General features: G+C 46.0%; 1 protein-coding gene across 8 annotated transcripts in view; it reads left to right on the top strand.

Moving 5' to 3' along the window:
* Window positions 1–21,718, top strand: part of ANKRD6 (ankyrin repeat domain 6) — a 66,690-nt gene that overhangs the window by 21,828 nt on the left and 23,144 nt on the right. For 5 of the 8 annotated variants that reach the window (XM_032339064.1, XM_032339059.1, XM_032339060.1 and 2 more), the window contains exons 1-4: window positions 9,897–9,985; window positions 11,988–12,325; window positions 16,326–16,424; window positions 18,190–18,288. In XM_032339064.1, the coding sequence (XP_032194955.1) occupies window positions 12,032–12,325; window positions 16,326–16,424; window positions 18,190–18,288 (492 nt within the window). In that variant the 5' untranslated portion in view covers window positions 9,897–9,985; window positions 11,988–12,031. Of the gene's footprint in view, window positions 1–9,886; window positions 9,986–11,987; window positions 12,326–16,325; window positions 16,425–18,189; window positions 18,289–21,718 lie in introns of those variants that run through there. The other 3 variants (XM_032339062.1, XM_032339057.1, XM_032339063.1) reach the window with 1 other exon arrangement.

Below are 21,718 nucleotides of genomic sequence, written 5' to 3'. Positions count from 1 at the left end.
GTGTTGTCTAAGTGGCTACCTGTGGAGGAAAACGGAGGCCATTAAGTGAAGCTGTATCACTTAGGTACAGATGTACTACAGAAGCTGATGGAATCCTTAATAGCCAATTAAGTTGCCTGAAATATTTTGGTTCTTCTTGCTGGTGGATTTTTCTAGAAGCAAGCCCAACCCTAGTAGTTACTGGATCGCCTCAAAAGGAACTATTTATTATTAAGTCATTATATTTGAATACTTGATTCCTAACAATATACATTTCAAATCATCTTTCTAAATTATTTATGATTACCAGGCCATCCCCAAAGTAAGACTTAGAGAAACATTATGAAGCTTTTGGCGTAGGATACTGATCATGGAAAAAGGAGGATTATTTTATGGGACAGTTCCTGTACCCCTGCCCTTGGGTGATTGGGCTCTTGATCCTTAGCACAGGAATTTTACATCTACCCCCATTTCACTTTGTCTTATGAAAACTAGCCTGTTCTTTCAATTAGATTTTCTTGGATCCTAATTTTTTTCATCCAAGGTATTTAATGTCTCACTATTTTTTTTTTTTATCACCTATAGTCTCGTTAGGATATGATAAGTTACTCATCCAAGTAGATAGGTAGACAAAATACTTTTCTAAGGAGCAAAGCTCTGAAGCTATTTATTTATTTATGTTTGTTTGTTTATTTTAGGGGGAAGGGACTGAGGAAGAGAATTTTTTTTAAGATTTTATATTTATTTGACAGAGATCACAAATAGGCAGAGAGGCAGGCAGGGGTAGGGGGGAAGCAGGCTCCCCACTGAGCAGAGAGCCCGATATGATACGGGGCTTAATCCCAGGACCCTTGAATCATGACCTGAGCCGAAGGCAGAGGCTTTAACTCACTGAGCCACCCAGGTGCCCAGGAGAGAGAATCTTAAGTAGACTCCATGTCCAGTGAGGAGCCTGGTGCAGGGCTCCTTCTCACTACCCTGAGATGATAATCTGAGCCAAACTCAGAAGACAGACGGTTAACCGACTGAGCCATCCAGGAGCTCCTCTGAAGGCTTTTGAAACTATCAACTTTTTTTAAAAAATAAAAAGTTCTATTGTCTCAGTCTCCTTTGATCCGTGGCACTTTTTCTTTGCCCATTTTCTTCTGAATGCCTTCATAACTTTATTTTCATTGAATCATAAGCCTGAGAAGGACTGAATTTTTCATCCCAAATCTACACCATTCCCTGCAGTTGAGATTTGGAGAATACTGTGTCTGAGAAGAGGACTGTCTCGGGACACCTAAGAAAGATGGTGGGGGTTTTCTTTCTTTCTTTTTTTAAGATTTTACTTATTCATTTGCGAAAGAGTGAACAAGAGGCAGAGGCAGAAGCAGGCTCCCAGCTGAGCAGGAAGCCTGATAAGGGGCCTGATCCCAGGAACCCGAAATCATGATCTTAGTTGAAGGCAGATGCTTACCTGAGTGAGCCACCCAGGTGCCCCTGGTGGGGGTTTTCTACAACTTAAAATCTAAATGATGGTCCAAGGGCCAGAATTCTAGCTCTATGTAGCTCTGCCAGAAACTGGATTTGTGATCTTGCAAAGTCCTAGAACCTCTGTTAGCCTTACTATACTCCTCCAAATTAAACTCTCAGGCCCGTTCGTTATATTGTTTCTAAAATACGTCACTCTTATGTTCCCAGCCTTGCATCTTTCCTGCCTCCTACCTTTCTCTTTCCTTGCTTCTTTCTTTAATGCCACAGATAATATAGACAGCTCTTTCTTGCCTCAGTAAAGATTGCATGACCCTGATCGATTTCATGATCTCCTGAAGAAAGGAAGCATTGTCATTTTGAAGTTATTACGGTATCAAACCTGCATTTCTCCCCTGAACAGTTTACCTTCACGTGGGTAACGTCTGTGCAACTGCCAACCTTGTAACAGCCTCCAATTAAGACGGTTTAATTGTTTTATTTCTTTGAGCTACGGTGTTCCGGTTCCTTCACCCTTGCCTCTCATCTCTTCAGAGTTTCTGGCCTTTTTATTCCTTTGGGTTCTGCCCAGGTCTCTGTGTGACTTTGGTCATAAGCATATCATTAGCTAAAGATGGTGTTCCAAGAATGGGTAAGCACAGCACCCTTTCTTCTCACTGTTTTACTGAGATGTAATTGACATATAGCATTATGTTAGTTACAGGCAAACAACATAATGATTCTACATTTGTATATATCGTCTTCTCACTTTTCAGGCCTGCTCTGTTAGACCCGGCAGCTGCTGGAGGGTCAGGGCTTATCATTCACGGCACAGGTATTATCGGTCTGAAGGGCCTGCTCTCTACTAAGATCTGGGACACCTCAGCACGAGACAGGAGCCGGGACTCAACATCTGGATCTTGGCTAGAGTAATAAGTGACCAGGGTCATGGCCCCATGGAGTCTATAGAAAAGGAGTCTGTCAGGCTTCTGTCTGTTGTGGTTCTCACATGGTCCCTGGTCGCCCTCCCTGGGACTTAGCCCTTCCTTAGGAGGCCTCCCCAATAGATGCCTTGCCTAGGGTTGTTGGGTGAAAAGGGTTAAGCACCGTTTCTGAACACCTGCTGGGAACAGAACACCTCCCCTTCCTTTCAAGGTATATTTTAAGCTCATTACCTTTGGCTGGTCTCCCTTGTCATCCCCACTGGTAGGAGATCTTTATCTGAACAGGAATCCTCCTCCTGGAATGCTCCCTGACAGAGCCTAGCCCCTCCAGCTGGGGTTGGCCTCTTATGAATGAGCAGCAGGGATCCCTTCATTCTGCACACCCTGTATGGTCACTGGTGAGTGTAATTTACAGCTCGCCTGCTGGAACAGGACTCTCTCTGCTGTTCCCATGCAGTAGTTCTCCTGGAAGTTGGGACCCACTGGGCTGACCTGCCAGAACAAAGTAGCACCCTAGACCAGAGCCCCAGACTCATTGACACTGGGGCCACTTTTTTGTGGTTATTGCCTGGCAACATGTCAAGGCCCTTTGCCGTTTAGTTCCCTGGAGGTGGACAGGTGCTGAGTCTCTGTCTCGCCCTGGTTAGATCAAGGGAAATGTGCATCCCCTGCAGGGTCCTGGGTCCTTTCACGACTGCTGGTCTCAGCTGGCCTCTCCTGATACCAGGCAGGCTGGAGCAACTGGCACCGTTAAAGGGTCCAAGACAGGGGTTTATAACTTCTGGCTGCACATTAGAATCACCTGGAACTTAAAAACAAAACACTCATATTCATATCACCCAAGCCCAGGCTGATATAATACAGTCCTTTGGGGTAAATTTTGGGTTTGTTCTTATTTTAAGATTTCAAGTGAATTTGATGTGCAAACAGCTTGAAAACTAGTGATTTACACCAGAGGCTCTCAAAATGGCGTCCCCTACTAGCAACATTTCCCTCTCCTGGGAACTTGTTAGAAATGCAAATTCTGTGCTGCCTGGGTGGCTCAGTGGGTTAAGCTTCGGCCTTCGGCTCAGGTCATGATCTCAGGGTCCTGGCATCAAGCCCTGCATTGGGCTCTCTGCTCAGCGGGGAGCCTGCTTCCACCCCCCCACCCCACCCCCCGCCTGCCTCTCTGCCTAGTTGTGATCTCTGTCTCTATCAAATAAATAAATAAAATCTTAAAAAAAAAATGCAAATTCTTAGTCTCCACCCCACATCTATGGAATCAGAAACTCTGGAAGGGGGCCCAGATATCTGTCTTTTAACAAGCCCTCCAGGAGATTCTGCTGCCCAATAAAGTTTGAGAACCACTGGTTTAAGGTATAGAATTAATATAATAAAAAGCAAGATAGTTATGTGACTATTGATGGATGTTATATGAGTTATATGTGACTATTGATATAACAATGCAAAAGCATCAGTAGAAAAGATGCACTGAAAAGGTTTGAATAAAAATGAGCAAAGTTGGCTCAGTCAAGCATCCAACTCTTGGTTTTGGCTCAGGTCATGATCTCAGGGTTAGGAGATTGAGCCCTTTTTTGGGGTCCCTGCTCAGGGAGAGTGTGCCTGGGATTCTTTCCCTTTTCCTTTCCCTCCCCTACACCCCCCCCCCCCCCGTGCTCTTGAGCACTCTCTGTCTCTCTCTTAAATAAATAAATAAAAGTTAATAATTGGAAAAAATGATAGTTGTATTGGGTGGTAGAATTACAGATTTTTGATTTTCCAAATTTTTAGTAATGTCATTATATTGCTCACATTCTCTCAAGAAACAGGAACTCTGGGTCGTGCTGTGCAGTATTTTAGTGTTTTGTCTTGACAGGTGGGGTTGAGAGCCTCAGGAAGAATGTAGCTAGAGGAATGACTCTTGCTTGGGCAGGCCTGATGTGGCAGGTTTCACCCGAGGGCCTATAGCTGCCTTGGAGAGGATTATCCTGGCCCCTCTTCAACTGGTCCTGTGGTTCTCAGCCTGGGTCACTCATTAGAATCACCTGGGGAGGGTGTATGACAACGGATGCCGGGGCCCTACCACAGAGAGTGGTGTCAGAAACTCTGATGGTGGGGTTCGGGCATCAGTATAGGCAGGCAGATATACAGGCCAACCTACTACTCAAGTGATTCAATGCAGGGTGAGAATAGAAAAACTCTCTCTTTGTCCTTGAGAGTCTAAGGAAACCAGGTTATTTCCAGAGCTCATCATCTGGGAGCCTCGGGAGCTTCCTAACAGTGAGAGATGAACCCTTCTGCTAGGAGAGAGGCCCCCCACGGCCACAAAGTGGGCAGCAGGTAGAGCAGGTCAGAGCGTGGGGGCCAGAGTCAGATGGCTTAGGAGTGAATCCAGGCTCAAATTACTTGCTTTATGACACAGAAAAATGGACAGGGTTCCCTCCATCCCTCAGTTTTGTCATCTGTAAAATGGAAGTTCCTCATCTTAGTGATAGTGCCTACCTCATAGTGTTGTGGGGAGGACCGAATGAGCTAACACATGTAAAATTCTTAAGATACCACATAGTAAGTACCCCATAAGTGTTAGCTGCTACTGTTTCTTCCTCTTGTCCATATTATTAGCAGTCTCCCGGAGCCCTCCAGAACCTGGGTTGAGTTACGTTGAATTGAACGGGTGATTGGACTAGGGAAGGTCCCAGGAAAAATAGATGCTTCAAGAACATCTTCCTCGTATCATTCACAGTTCACAGTCTTTTCTCCTTTTCCCATTTCTTCCATTGGCCAGTCCTGCGGGCATGAAGATGAGAACAGATGCATCCTGGGTCTGAGTCATTCAGAGACTCCCTCTAAGGGTCAGTTATTATTTGCCCCCTCACACTTAGGGAGATGGCAGCCCTCTCCATTTGTTAGGCATGACCTTGGGGTGTCTTTGTGTGCTGGGTCAAGCAGCGACTTTTCTGATTGGCTTGACTTTTATTGCTTTTCATAATATGATGTTCTGGAAAACCAAATATATTTCTGCTTCTTTCTTCCTCTCCACCTTTAGTGGATGATGTGTGAGGTGAGTGTGTGTGTGAGTGTGAGTGTGTGTGTGTTAAGGGAGTTGGTCTTGCATAGGAAACTAGGAAACCCGGGGGCACAGGAGTGGGACAGCATCAGACTCAGCAGGAAGCCGATTACTTCTGCCTTTGTGCTACTGTACTTTCACCTGATGCCATGAAAGGAGCCAGACATGCAAGGGGGACACTGACCCTCCTCAGAGAAGTCCCCATGTCCTTGTTGCACCTGCTTCAACACTTATGAAGCCCCTAGGTATCTAAACTTCCTGAGGGGCTGGGACATCCCAAAACTTGGAGTCCACAGCCACCCCCATGCTCTCCATTTCTTTGAGGTCAAGCCTGGGGAACTGGAATTCGCTCCTGTGTCCCTGTGGTTGAGGAACATGGACTCCTCTTTGACATGGCCACATCCCACCTCAGAGTCAACTTGCTTCATCATTCATGGAAGGCACTCTCTTGCCCTCAGGCAGATCCTGGCCTAGTTGGAAGGAAAAACCAGGGCCAGGGTGACACTCAAAACAGAATGTCAAAACAAAAAAGAGGAAGCTGAGTTGCTGTGGGAACAGAGAAGACAGTCTGGGATGCTTCTTGGGGAATCAGAGAAGGCATAGTTTGGAGAGGGGCATTCCCAGGAAGAATGCCTGTACAGCAGAGATGCAAAAACTGGAAACCACGGGCTGTGTTTCAAAATGGAAGTGGACAAGTGGATCAAGACTGGCTGGCAGGAGGGGCACCCGGGAGACCCAGTCCGTTAAGCATCCAACTCTTGACTTCAGCTCAGGTCATGATTTCAGGGTCCTGAGATTGAGCACTATGTCAGGCTCTGTGCTGAGTGTGGAGCCTGCTTAAGATTCTCTTTCTCGGGGTGCCTGGGTGGCTCAGCAGGTTAAAGCCTCTGCCTTCGGCTCAGGTCATGATCCCAGGGTCATGGGATCGAGTCCCGCATTGGGCTCTCTGCTCAGCAGGGAGCCTGCTTCCTCCTCTCTCTCTCTCTGCCTGCCTCTCTGCCTGCTTGTAATCTGTCAAATAAATAAATAGTCTTTAAAAAAAAATTAAAAAAGATTCTCTTTCTCCTTCTCCCTCAGCCCCTCCCCCCTTAAAAAATATAAAAAGGAGCTCATCTAACTGTGTAAGTGATCTCATTTCCAACCCTTCACGCAGGTCTGTTTGCCATTGAAAATATCCCACCGGTCTTTGCTAAGGCAGATGGGCAGAGCTGACAAGGGGGAGAGGGAACAGTTAGGGTGTCTTCAGGGGTTAGGGCTGAGGACAGCTGGAGGGAAGGAAAATCCACCTTAGATAGTGGATATTACCCCATGTATCCTATTTCTAGCTTTTATGGAGTGGATAGTGGAGGCTATTCCTATTTTATAGGTGAGAAAATGGGCTTAGGAGAGCGTCGTGCACAAAGTCACACAGGTGCTGTTAGTCAGAGCTGGGATTTGAGCTGGGCTTGTTGTCAGGAGGCTCCACTGCCTCCAGCCTGTCCTTTCACCACAGAGGGGAGTCTCTGCTGACTCTGGATCAGGAAGGTGCCTCTAGTCCAAGCCCATCTTGTCAGCGATTCATAGTCTCTAAAGTGCCCTCCTCGATGGGACCTGATTTGAAGCACAGCAGCATCTCCTTCTGCCTTCTGATTGTGTTCACTTGGACAAACCCTTTTGCCTCCTTGGGCCTCAACTTCCAACCAGTCATATCTGGTTGTTGGCGAGGATATTCCTTGGGCTTCCGTGACCTGACACCCAGAGACTCCTTGTCCTTTGTCCTCTTTTCCAGGATCTCTGCAAAGACTTCTCCCCATCAGAGTTTAGATTTTTCTGGTTGCTCAGAAGCCCTTGTGTCCCACCATCCTGTCGGCTTTCCTCACAGCACAAGCATCTGTCTCCTCACAAACGTGACAAACTTCCCTGTGTTTCATAATGCCTTAGGAACTTGCTGAAGGTCATTATCTGATGTCCTCAATAAGGACTTGTGATGACAGATGGAGCCTGGGACTAGGCCCAGTGAGTGGAACTCGCTTGCTTTGCTCCGTCTGATCGGCTGTGGACCTTCCCCTGAAAGAATCAAGGTGAAGCAGTGTGCACTGAGACAATTGCTAGCCAGGGAAGGTCACTCCAACTCCTCTCAGACACTGCCTTTTTTTTTTTTTTTTTTTTTTTTTTTTAAGACACTGCCTTTTGATGAAGGCTTTTTATAGCCCACTTTCTTGGGAGCAACTTTTTTCTTAATTAAGAATTCTAATTTTAAAGTGAGCTCTGACCTCTTTCTTTACAGAATCATTCTAGTGCTTTGATTGCATTTCATGGGTAGAAATTAAGATCCTTTATGGTCTGCTATCTCTGCTTTCCTCCACACCTAGTTGCCTACGGCAAACTGACACTTTATGGAGATCATTAATGGGTTTATCCTGCTAGAATATCAATAAAGTTCTTTGGAAAGTTTTATCGAGGTGCTGGAAGGTGGTAAGAGACTACTATCCCAGTATTAAGAGACCCATATGAGATGCACAGAGTGTGTTTCAACATGCGTGGGGGCCGTGGCTAAATGATTTTTGAAGCAGCAGGGAGAACATTCCTTCACAGAGAATGTGAGGGAGAAAGCAAAGGGAACATAATGTTTCCTTAAGAATTTGAGGACTTTGGGGGCGCCTGGGTGGCTCAGTGGGTTAAGCCGCTGCCTTCGGCTCAGGTCATGATCTCAGGGTCCTGGGATCGAGTCCTGCATCAGGCTCTCTGCTCAACAGGGAACCTGCTTCCCTATCTCTCTCTCTCTCTCTCTCTCTCTGGCTGCCTCTCCGTCTACTTGTGATTTCTCTCTGTCAAATTAATAAATAAAATCTTTAAAAAAAAAAAAAAAGCCAACATTTGTAAAAAAAAAAAAAAAAGAATTTGAGGACTTTGGAGTTTGGCAAGGTCAGTTCTCAGCATAGTTGATTTACACTGAAGAGAGTTATTCTCGGTGTCACCCTGTGTCATACCTCAGGAGCCTGCATGTTAGGGCTGTTGCAGGACGGTCACCTCTGTGACCCAACAACAGGGCTAAGAAGCCTCCTCAGAGGCACAGAGACATGTGCACATGAAGGTGTTCTACAAACCACTGAAAAGAACCTTGATGCCCGTCAGTAGTCAGTGAATAATGAATAAATGAACCGGGACTCCATTTGACAATATGAAAAAAAAATCTAAAATATATAATATTGGACAAGAAAACTGCCAAATGATAAAAAAGTTTAATACTATTTCTTTACAGTTCTAAAATAAGTAAAACCACGTTTATTATTTATGGCAATAAATGTGTAGTAAAATATAATAAATGGTAAAAGAATGGAGAGTATCAAATTTAAGAATGGTTACCCCTGGAGCCGGAGGGAGATGAAATCTGGGAGGGGTTCACGAGGAACATCTATGGTTTCCTTTTTTAAGTGATTTGTGGGTATGTACATTTAAAATATTAGTCGTATTTTTGAATGGCTGAAATATGTCATAATTTTAAAATTTGTCTTAAAAAGGGAGAATCAATAAAGAAATGCATAGATTAATTAATTAATTAATTAAAAGAGGGAACCTATTCAAAACAGTTTGGCCAATAGTTTCAATTTCTAAAAATTACTAACCAGATTTTTCTGGGGCTGATTAGCTTGACTTACTGCTCTCACATCTTTTGCCCCATCCAATTCATTGTGACTACCTCATCACGCTTGGGTATTAGCTCCAGGAAGAAAATAAGAGAAAACAAGAAACCCCTCATATTCCTATGTGTTTGCTGAGTGGGGAGTAGAAATTATGCACTGAAGGAAATCTTCACATTTTTAGCATATTTTATTCATTTATCACAATGCCAGTAACAAAGGTTAACTGAGACAAACTTGAATTTTGGGTGAAGGGACACCTGGGTGGCTCCGTTGGTTAACCGTCTGTCTTGGGCTCTGGTCATGATCGCAGGGTCCTGGGATTGAGTCCTGCATTAGGCTCCTTGCTCAGTGGGGAGCCTGCTTCTCCCTCTGCCTCTGCTGCTGCCTCTGCTGCTCCCCCTGCTTATGCACTCTCTCTCTCTCTTTCTGTCTGACAAATAAATAAGATTCTTAAAAAACTTTAAAAAATTTGAGTTTTTGGTAAATTTATAAGGATCGCCTATCAGACTGAAGGGGGTGGGGACTACCACTATGTAAACCTTGCTCTAGGTCCCCATCCCCTCCGGAGCACTGGTCATTTTTTAAAAAGATTTATTTATTTGTTTTGAGAGAGAGTGCACATCTGTGTGGGCAGGGGGAGGGGCAGAGAGAAAGAGAGAATCTCAAGCAGACTCCATGCTGAGCACAGAGCCTGACGCAGGGCCCAATCCCACAACCCCGAGATCATGATCTGAGCTGACACAAGAGTCAGAGGAGCTCAACCAACAGCCACCCAGATGCCCCCAGGACAGTGGTTTTGATGGCCTATTCTGAAATCAGTGTTTGCTTTGCATTAACAGCATGGCCGGACCCCCCTTCATCTTGCTGCCAATAAGGGCCATCTTTCTGTGGTCCAGATCTTGCTGAAGGCTGGCTGTGACCTCGATGTCCAGGATGATGTGAGTATAACCTGTGATAAGGCAGGAGGATAGAAGATGCACTCCTAGCACTTCTTGGTCCCCTTGGTGGGAAGAACTTCCCCTTGAAGCCTGGGATCCATTCTAGGTAGCAAGCTAGAGTTTGTAAGGGTGGGGTGGTTTTCCCATCATGGTTCATGTCCTATCTAGTACCATCCAAGTGTAGAACCTCAGAGGGCATTTTGCCTTATGAAGGAGCATACATACCACACACACACACACACACACACACACACACACACCTGAGTGAGTGTGGGCAAGGCCTACTGGAAATAGGTCATTGACCAAGCTTACCATTAGAAAAAAAGTAGGCCCTAAAAACTTAATATTTTCCTCTTCTCACCTTGATTTCTCTTAGTGTAAAGAGGACCTGTTCAAAAGAAAAAATAACTGATATCATTGAATCCAAGAAAAAGCAAGCCTCCTGAAAGAGTTCCCCCTAGTGCTATGCCTTTATTAAGACTCAGTCTCGGAGTCTCTTCTTTCAGATTATCTAGAGAAAGACTCTGACTGACTCTCTTAGAGTCAAGTATCCATTTCTGAGTCCATCAGAAATGGATACTTGGGGTGATGTCATGTAGTGCACAGGGTTGCCTTCTGTCTTTTGAGGAAGTAAGTTCTCTAAGAGGAGGATATAGATAAGATTATATAAATTGTCCTCCTATGAGCTATTAGGAAAAAATGCTGTGATAATGTGACTGGAAGCTGTTTTCAGAAACTCTTTCTAATTTCAACTCTAATTTGTGTGGTAAGACTCTAAGAAATAAGTTTTGTGAGGAACACAAAATCGTACAGAATTATCACTTATCATAATCTCTTCCTGATTCACCTTTAATAACTGTGGTTACAGAGTGTTAATCAAATTTCAGGCCTTCAGGTGTGCTAGGGTATAGGTTACTAAAGTGCTTCTAATTTTCTTTAGTTGTCTGTGTAATGTTCTAAAACTTGGCAGACACAGAAATGTGACAGACAGCATTTGTAAAGAAATAACTAAATGTCATTATTTTATGTACAGTCAGAAGGCTGTCTGGTATTATTCATAAATCTCTGGTTATATTTGGAACCTATTGGGTCATCAAAAATGTTACTTTCAAAAGATGCTGATTTAGCTTTTGGCTATTGATTTCTATCTTGAGTCATAATACATTTTTCCCCCACACTGTAACCATCATAACATTCCTGATTATATATCATCTCCTTAGATGAACATACAAGGAGAGAGAAGAGATTCTGACCACAGAAAAGGCAGAACACGTGGTTGCTGGTGTAGACCTGTTTGATGCATCACATCTTCTCTTTGCGTAATTAAAGTCGTCACTGGCCATGCTGGCTAGGCTCCCACACCAGGGTGCTAACCCATTCCTAACCAAGTCCTGCTTCAGGTCTTGTGCTCCGAGAATCATTGTGTTCTTATGCAGCGAAGCCATGCTAACTTCCTAGAAGTTTCTCTCAGGCTGGGGTGTTTATATCGGGCAAGGTAGGAAGTAAAGTAGGAGTTTTCACAAGGTAGCCAAGGAGGGGAGACATGGCAGCCAAAGGTAATGCAGCGCTACCTTTAGACAGGAGCGCCTTCATTTCCTTTATTGGAATAATGCCTTTTCTTGCATCTTCTTGCCCTAATCAGACAATGTGAACGTTGCTTCTCCCTGATAACTTAAATCAAGACAAAACAAAACAAAAACACAGCAACAAAACAGTGTAAAAATGGTTGGGAAAGGAGAAGGTAGCGTTGATCTTCACTAGTTCTGAAGCAACTTGCCGGGATATTGTTCATGGCTCTCTTCATATTTACTGTGCCTGTTGGTGATCAGCTTTAACATTCATGCAAGAATTTGCAGACAAAAACTGTGGGTGTTTTTTTTAAAGAAGGTGGGACATTCATTTTTGGAAAAAAATCAGTTCAGAAGTTACCTGCCTTGATGATGGATAGAAATAGAGAATGTTAATGTTGTGAGGAATTTACTCCTAACTTCATATTCTACAGATACATTCCTAATGTCATGGTAAGGACAGAGAATTAGTTGAAGAATGACCTCCAGTGGCCTGGAATGGGATTATTATGAATTTCCACCTGTGGAAACCAGTTCTTTAGAATATGCAACTCCAGGAGAAAATTCCCTCTTGCTTCCGGCCAATCCTGTCAACTCACACTGGAGCTCTAATGCCATCTCTGATTGGTCAATGAGCAACCACACGGCCCCCGCCTCAGAAATAGTCCAGGACCCTGTGGCCAACATAAAAGCCACGAAGGAAGAAAAAAATAAGAAAAACCAGAGAAGAAAGGCTAGGAAGAACCCTAGAAGATCAGAGAGAGAAAAAGAGGTCAGCAACTCGCTTTGCACACCTGCACCGTTCTGGGCTTCCTGGCGACATGTCCATCTGTGCCACCTGGGGGGATCCATCCTGAAGAGGGACGTGTTCCGTCTTAGTGGGACTCAGGTTTCTTCCATGAGCTTAGCTTCGGCATCTGTGTGCGTTGAGCCCGTTCTCTTACACCACGTAGGAGAGAGAACACTAAAAGTATTTCACAAGAAAGATGTAGACCTCAGAGGTTCCAAAGCCTTTCAGTTCCATAAGTGAGCAACACTGAAGTCAGAAACATTGAGGGCTGGCAGTTCACACACTTTGCAAACAGGTCAGCATGTTCCAGCCTGAAGTGCCAAACTGCAAGGTGGCTGGCTCTCGATGTTTCCAGCTGCAGTGTTTTTCCTTCTGCTTCCTTGTAGTTAATCATTCAATAGATACTTCTTGGGCGCCTGGAGTGGCCATGGCCTTGTGCTAAGCACTCAGCCAGGGGATGCCATCAAGAGGCAGCTGATCTTTTTTAAGGCCTGCACTGAGGTTCATTGACTCATGGGGCGGAAATAGCTTGGAGTTGAGTGCAAAGAGCCTTGACAATTTGAATTCCGGCCCAACCATGCTATCCCGAATTAGCTGGTTATCCTTGGGTAGGCACTGAACAGCACTGAGCCTTAGTTTTTTCGCTTTTTAAATTTTTTTTATTAATAAAATGAGAATTAGATACCCTTGGAGTGTAGTGGAAGGTCAATAAATATTTACTGAACAAATAACTATTGAGTGCTGTTAAGCGTGTCATACTTTTTCCAGCATTTTTTTTCAAAGTTTCAGAATTTCATGGTGTATTTAGATAATATAGACATAAGGATTGTGTCAAAGTTGCTGCCTGAGTCTGCTAATAAGTGTATATTAAGGACACGCTTGGTGGTTTTCTGTTTCCTGTTTCAAAGAGGAAATACTTCCACAGTAAATTTTATAGGAGGAAAACAGGAGGCCCTGTTTCAGTCGAGAGTCTCAGGCGCTCGACTGGGTTGTGTGTTCTGGGGAAGAGTAGCCCTGAGCTAGATAGCCCAGGGTGGCCCTTTGCTTATAGGTTTCCTATCTCTCTGAGTGGCCTTCAGCTCTTATCCTCATAACTTTCGAGTAGCTGGTGTCTATAAGCCGAGAAAGTCCCTTCCTCAGTCCTCCAGAACCGTCCCATGACTGAAGGACAGCCACTTTCGGTGGGGAAAGGCTGACGTTGGCCCTCTCCGCAGTCTCTAGCCAACTGATGAGGCCAGGCCCCGGGCTCAGAGTGAGGTCTCTGAGGCAGTGAAGACGGAGGGGAAGCGGTGGTCTGGAGACAGGCAGTGCCCCTCAAGGGTCTCTGGGAGAGACACCTGTGCCAGTGGCTTAGGACAGTTAGTGTTCTCACGGAAGCCTCACCCAAGTCCTTAGATCTCCTTGAGTCTTGATAATCCGTCTGGAAATTTACTTTTGAAGGCTAAACCAAAAGTTAGATTTAGCTTCTTTCGTTGAGCTAGAGTTTCACAAAGGAAAGACCTCTCCAGGGAAGCAAAAATGGAAGATTCCTGCTGAGAGCAAGTCATAAATAATAGTGATGTTCTGGCTCCAAAGCTGCATAAACTCGTGATTGAGGGGCAGCTTGTGAAACAGGATAAAGCACTTGACCTGCAGCAAGGCTTAGGTTAGACTGTGCCCCAACCGGCCGAGGCCCCTCGTGCTCTGGCTCGGACCGAAGAGTGGCTGACACAACCCATGAGTTCTGGGCTTTGTGCACAACACAGATCAAATGGTTAAGTTCTGTTCTATGACAGGGTTGTTCTCATCAGTGCAGAGTGTAGATTCGAGTGCCCGCAGTCTGTGGGAATTTTAAATGGCCCCATCAGTGTTTACCCCTGGAGGGCGGGCTGCAGTCTCCCCTTCTTGCCGAGTCCAGAGCACCATCTTTCTCCTCAGGTTGTAAGTTGCACTTGAGGCCCGTTTGGGGAAGACCTGTCACCGTTCTGATGGGGAAATGGCAGTCTTGGAAATTCTCCCATAGATTTTTTAAAATTAAACTTGGGCAGTTTCTCATAGGATGACTTGTTTGGACATAGTGCGTGGCCTCTGGAAATAGTTCCTAGAATGTTCGAAGTGAGTGTGTAATGGTTTGATGTGCCTCCTGCACCCACCCACCAGGGCCACGTTCTTGTGACTGCAGGCGTGCAGAAAGGGTTCTCTTTGAGTAAGGGGTCTCTGGGAAGGTGGTCAAGAAGAAAACCCAGTCTAAACCTAATGTGTAATGGGAATAATGGTTTAGGATGCTGAGGGGGAGGGCTCATAATAGTCGTGCTGCGGGCAGTGGACAAATCATAATACTGGAGCTGGATGTGCTCCCATCACTTTGGAAATCCCTTACATTCTACACATGAATAGTGAGAAAAGAGTCCGAGACACGGACAGTCCCATTATCGGTGTATTGTTACAACGTAGACTTTCAATAAATAGCAGTTTTTCCTGTGGCTAAAACTGTATTTGTTAAGTATAAAAAGTAGGAAACTATTTAAAACTATAACGGAGAAAAATAAAAATCACTTCCCCTCATGGATTTTTAAAGGGAGTTTTTTTTTTTTAATTTTAAGAAAGTAAACGTGTGTTTTAAATAGCATTAAGTGCTTTTTATTGTGATAAAACGCATGTAATATAAAATTTACCATTTTAACCATTTTTAACTGTACAAGTTCAGTGGCATTAAGCACGTTTGCACTGTTGTACAGCCATTATGACCATCCACCTCCAGAATTTCTATTTGGGTCAAGTGACTTTAATGCGCATTGCTATTGTTCTAGATTCCAAGGTGTTCAGTAAGTAGAAGCAGTACTTCATTAAGGCAGTTCTTAGGTATCACTGCAACCCTCTTTTAAAAAGCTCCATACTTTTTGTCTTATAATAGTCTCTTTCCTCTCTTGGGCTGAAGATGAGGGATGCCCTGGGCCATGTCCTTTGCCCCTCTGGTGCTCCACTAGAACGTTTTGTGCAGAACTCTTACCAGCCAAATCCTAGAACCCAAGAAGGGAAGGGACAGACCTGGGGGAGCACCTACCCTCCTTTTACAGGTGCAGGTTAAGAAACTGAGCCCCAGTGAAGTGCCAGGTATCTCCCAAGAGTGTGCAAGATTCACATCTCCTGTCCCCTTTGCCTGCACCCCTTCCTCCCTGCCAGAAGTTTTCCACACTGTTCACTTACCTCCCCATTCCAGTTTGGACCCCAGGCCAGACTTAATTTGTCTCGACTTGATTTCCTGAGTACATGTCAGAGATGAGATGTGCTCTCACAGACTTCGGAACTTTCTTTTATCTGGACCATCTTACTTTCTCTCAAATGCACTTAGGGGAAAGGGTCAAGTTCCCTTTGCCGCCCTGATGCAGAAAGAGAAGGTCAGCAATCCCCGGCAGCTGATCCTAAAGAAAAGGCAGCATGAATCAGCAAGGATGCTGTGATGACATATCAGAAGAGGCCGCACAGACGTATGCAGTGATAGCTTATAGCCCCTGGAGTCAGACGACGTGGTATAAACCGCTGCATTGCCCTCAGCCCATATAAGTCGATCAGCAGATATGCGCCCTTCATCAAATCACGAGTGTTGCTAGCTGACACAGCCGGGTCGTGATGCCTCTGAACGAGAGCAGGCAAATAGAGGACTCAGCAGGGAGTAAAGATTGCTGGCTTAATTGCATGGTACACGCGGTCTAGCTCTCAGACCCACTTTCCACAGACCTGACAGTCATATCTCTGAACACTGCCATTCCTTGGGGCGGCAGGGGAGTGCCTGACCCTCATTCTGAGGTCAGCTCTGAAGCTGTTCTGTGGTTGGTTTGAAGTTCCCCACTGAGTTTGCGAACAGAAGAGCTCTGCCTGGCATGATGGCTGGTCTGCTCCGGTGGAGGACAGGAGATGTCCTTGTGTCAGAGCAGTGCAGGGAGTGCTGCAGGGCAGGGCTGGGAGAGCTGACTGCTGTTCCTGCCTCCACGTCCCTCTGCAGGGGGATCAGACTGCCTTGCACCGGGCCACAGTGGTGGGGAACACGGACGTCATCGCGGCGCTCATCCAGGAAGGCTGTGCTCTGGACCGCCAAGACAAGGTGATGGGGGACATGGCTGCCTGAGGACCCTGCTTTGGGATCTTGTGACCGTTTGAGATGTTATCCTTCCTAAGTCTTCTCACTCATGCTTTAACATGATAAACCAGCCCAACTTTCTTTTGAAAGAGTATCTCATATCCCAACAAATCATATTCTTTTATTCCTCCCCCTGTTCTGTGGCAGCAGTGGGCAACCACATATGTAAATGGTAAAGAAAAAAGTCTAGACATAATGAGGCCTGTGGAGGCCTGGCTGGGGGAAGGCATTGCCCTGGACTCAAATTAACTTGCTCACCCTCCTTTAAAAATATATATACATATTAGAATTAATTGGAAATATATTGGAAGGAAAAAAATGAACAAAATCATTTCTTTAAGAAATCCCAATGATATATTTTATACTAATCATTGCTTTTAAATTGTTAATCTTAAAACAGGGAACTTTGTCATTAAGTGCAGTTCAGCCCGTGTTTACATTTTTAGACAACTTTTTAACGAAGTGTCCTACATATACAGAAAAATATGCAAATTATAAGTGTGCAGTTCAATGAGTTTTCACTGACTGAGCCTCCCTTGGTGAGCAACCAGATCATTATCAGCACACCAGAAGCCCCCTCACCAGTGTCCCCATCCAGTCACTTTTCCTTCTGCTTCCTGCGGTGTTCAGTTGGTCCACCCGGGCCAGCCCACACATGGCCACTACCATCCCTAGCACCACCCCCCTCCCAGGCCTTTGAGACCCTACCTAGCCTTCTCCTTGAGGGTATCCATGCCATTCAGCCAGTCTCGTGGTGTGGACAAAGAGAAGCCAAAGCCAGCGGCCAGATGTGACCAACAGTGCACCCGCCTGCCCCCAGCCCAGCTCCACCTCTCTGCATGCTTCTCCCCCCTGTAACCCCAGCCCTCTCAGCCCTACCCCACTACTTCACTGCACTTAATATTTCTATTAGAGGAAGTGAAGCAAATACCAACTGTGTGTGTTAATTGGTTGACTTTTATTTAAAAAGCCACATATGGGGAACACTTGTTTATCTTCTTTACAAGTCACTGTTGTCTCAGGGTCTGCTTATTTGTTTTGGTCCCTGAGACTTTTTGGATTAAACCGGGTGAGATTAAATTTGGGTGAAGAAAAAGAGAAGACTCTGCCTATCCAGTTCCTGGGCCCGGCAGCTTATGACGTTGGACTCCTCACTTGCCTGATCTTTGCAGAGTCCTCTCTGGGGCCAGGAGCAAGGGGTAATGGAGGTGGGAAGGAATGAACATCATGTTCCTGCTAAATGTGTCCTATGGATGAGCCTTTCTCAACTGGGGTTCCCGGAGAGATTGAAGCTCTGATGCCTTAAGGCATCTATTGTACATCATCCAAAATGGTACTTGCTGGGGCGCCTGGGCGGCTCAGCCATTTAAGGATCCGACATGATTCAGCTCAGGTCATGATCTCAGGGTCATGGGATCGAGCCCCGAGTTGGGCTCCATGCTGGGGGTGGAGCTTGCTTAAAATTCTCTCTCCCCCTCCCCCTCTGCCCCAACCCCCCATTTTTAAATTTTAAATTAAAAATATAAAATGTTTCTTGTTATGTACCATTTCTGGGAGAGTGGAGAAACTAGCCGGTGAAATCATTTTCTGGGCTCTGTGATTCCGATGAGAAGCCCCATTTGAGAAAAGAGCTGTGGTGTGCCCCGGAAATACACTATGATGTATCGATTCTAATGAGATGAATTAGGTCTCGGGTAATGTGCTTTCTGTCTCCATCTGTGTTCCTCAGGACGGGAATACGGCCCTACACGAAGCATCCTGGCACGGTTTTAGCCAGTCAGCCAAACTGCTCGTTAAAGCAGGAGCCAACGTGCTTGCCAAGAACAAGGTGAGGCCCCGCAGATGCTAGAAGGCTCCGTTCACAGGTGAGGACGGTGGGGGCTGTCGTCCCTGGGTGAGCCTCCTCGTAGTGAAGCAGGAGCTGGGGGGAGCAGGGGAAATGAAACCTAATCTCCATGGTGAGCAAAAAGTCTTCCTCTGAATTCTCCAGGATCTTGCCGCTTTCCCGTTGGTTTACCCGGGTTGGGCAAGCAGCCCCTCCTCCTGGAGACAGGGAGGGGCCAGCAGCACCTCTTCTCCTGCATCGTCCTGTCTCCCTCCGGTCTCTTATCATGTCTCATCCCCCTCCTTCTGTGCTCATTAGTAATAAAGGCATCTCTGCAGAAGCCTCACCGCAGACTGGCCACTTTGCCTAGTCCCTTCTTCATCCTGCTCCTCATCCGCTCAGGAGACTTCCAGTAAAGCTCCCCCGCCTGACGCTGTCTCCTCGGGCCTCCCTGGAGGGGCCTCAGCCTGTCGGCAGCCTCTTCCCTGAGCCTCTCCCAGTATGTGCCTCTTGTGTTATCAGAATGGGCTCACCGTGTCCCCGCCCCCACCCCGCTTCCTTGGGGAAAGCCTGCTCCTCATGGCCACCTATAAACCTGCAACCTGGGCTCCCAGGGCAGTGGCCTCTCCCTCCCTGAAGGCCCATCAGGCTGTTTCCTGCAGAGCTCCCGTGGCACTCCACATAGCTTTGCGCTGTCGTCTACTGGTTTAATGTTTCTCATGGTTCCCTCATGGGACAAAAGCATGAGGAAAAGAAGCAGTCCATGCATCGTAAGATCTCCGATCATGCCTGAGCCACTGCCTGGGAGACTGGTGGCTGCTTCATTTCTTCAGAGTGGTAATATTGTCTGGAACAGGAGTTGCAGGCAGACCCATGTTGTATCGTAAATCCTGGAACTCTGAGAAGCCAGTGGTTCCCAGTTCATGGATAGGGAAGCCTGAGCTGGGAGCCAGCAGTGTCAGCGAAGACACATGACTTGTTCATGACACAGTCAGGTCCATAAACTAGCCTGAGTCCCTCTGAGCCACCATACTGCCTCCTGTCCTGTATGGGGCCCCAAAGGCATTGCAGAAAACCACAAGAGAGACTGTCACAAACAAAGGTAGGTGCTGTCCCAGAACAGGACTTCCACGTTCTGCACCAGCCACGTCCTCCGGCAAAGCCTCTAAAAAGGCCCTTTCCTCTGCTTTACTGAGGTATAAATGACGGACAAATAAAATTGTAAGGTATTGAGAACGTGCAAAGTGATGACTGGAGATATGTGTATGTTGTACAAGGATTACCCCCATCAGGCTAACGAACACACCCATCGTCTCATGTTTACGGTTCTAAAAAGTTTTTGATGTAAACGTTTCAGTTCTATTCTTCAGACACAGTTTATCGACCACAGTCACCATGCTGTATGTTAGAGGACACCCGTCTTACCACTGAAACTCTATACCCCTCTCCCAGCGCTTCCCTGTTTTCCCCACCCTCTACATGTAAGTGATACTTCCTGTATTTGCTTCTCTGTCTGGCTTATTTCATTTCGCATAATGTGCTCTGGGTTCATACATGTCCCAAATGATAGAATTTCTTTTTTTTTTTTAAGGTTGAACGATCCTCTGTTGTGTAAGAACATTCTGTTGTGTAAGAACTTACTCAGGGAGTGTATCAGCCCCAGTCTGGTGAATAAGTACGCGTTACTCGGGACGGAAAAACGCCCGCTGCCTATATATTCCCACTTAGGTCACATTTTCTAAATGTCAGCTCCCAAAGTACAATCCATACACAATAAAGTTCAGCCTCTTAGGTATATTGTGTGAGTTTTGGCAAATGTACACAGTTGTGTAATCACCTCCACAATCAAGATATAGAATGTTTCCATCGCCCCAAAGACTTCTTTATGTCCCTGGGTGGCGATCTCCCACCCACCCACCTCCTGGCTCCCAGCTCCTGGCAACTGCCGACCTGCTTGGCCTTTCCCAGAACATCATGTAAAGCAGTCGTAGAGTATGCAGCAGCATTTCATGCCTGACATCTTCTTCTCACGTATTTGAGCGTCCTCCATGTTACATGTGAGGCTAGTTCATTCCATTTCTCGCCCAGTAATATTCCAGTGTCTGAATATACCATCATTTGTGTGTTCTTTTTTTTTTTTTTTTTTTTTTTAGATTTTATTTATTTATTTCACAGACAGAGATCACAAGTAGGCAGAGAGGCAGGCAGAGAGAGAGAGAGAGAGAGAGGGAAGCAGGCTTCCTGCGGAGCAGAGAGCCCGATGCGGGGCTCGATCCCAGGACCCTGAGATCATGACCCGAGCCGAAGGCAGCAGCCCAAACCACTGAGCCACCCAGGCGCCCCTCATTTGTGTGTTCTAACCCATGGTTTTTAATTTTCTCAATCCAAGTATTTTTCAGGGTAATTGATATTTTCTTATTAACAAAGCAAAGCTTGGTGTATGGTTCTAGAACCATCAGATTCCTTTTATTTCAACACGTTAAGTAACTGCCACGAAGCCAACACCTTTGAGACAACCTACTGCCCGTGCTGTAAGAATTACACCAAGCCAGGGGCCAAACCCTTGCACCGGGAATGGGGTGTTTAAAATGTGGGCCGATCCTTTGTTTTTGAGAGCTAAGCTAGCAGTGGCTCCCTACCTGTCTGTGCTTTAAAAATCTCCTGGAAAAATTTAAATAAAAACCATGGGGGGAGGGAGTAAACTTACCTGGTAACCAGGCCTGGAGTGACAGGCTGTCCCACTTTTCCCTGGGTCCAGGGCTTTCCGGAGTTGAGGACTTCTGGGGCTGACACCTGACCCGCCTAGACTCCATCCCCAGGCCAAGTAAATCAGAGTCCCTGGAAGGGTAGCTGAGCACCCTTAGTCTTAACAGCTCCACCAGGTGACTCTGATGCAGTAGAAGGTTGATAACGAGGGAGCTCACTAAGCCCTCAGGCTTGTAACCTTCAGGCTCCGTGGAGGGAGCAGTGAGCAAGAAAGATTCTACCCAGGCTACTTAGAGCAAAGGGTATGCGAGGGGAGGTAAGTGATCCAGCAACATACGGTTTTTCTCTGTGTGCTGTGTTTCGTTTTGCTTTTAAAAATAAAACTCATTATTTTCAAGAAGTTGAGGAATAGAACGTTGTTGGAGTCTGGGCAGACAGTGAGGTGGGTCGCAGCTCTGGGGTGAGGAAGGGCTGTAAGCAGACAGTGAACAGCTCCGAGCCCACACAGTCACGGTAGCCCACTTTGTAGCTCAGCCCAGCAGTCACTGAGCCTGTAGACTCCACCCCCCGCATGCTCCCAGGCTCGCTCAGAGGAACACCGAATCTCTTCTTACGCTGTCCGCATTTCTTGTCACTTTTATCAGCAGCCTTGCAGGCGCTCTTTGCACGGTTTTAAAATTCTGTTTGTGTCATGGATTCTTTCTGAAAGATTGCTCTAGACATTATT

This window comes from Mustela erminea, chromosome 4, assembly GCF_009829155.1.
Source record: "Mustela erminea isolate mMusErm1 chromosome 4, mMusErm1.Pri, whole genome shotgun sequence".
In the NCBI taxonomy this organism is placed as follows: Eukaryota; Metazoa; Chordata; class Mammalia; order Carnivora; family Mustelidae; genus Mustela; species Mustela erminea.
Note: the sequence above shows the minus strand (reverse complement) of the source record. Positions and strands in the feature narration are given on the sequence as shown.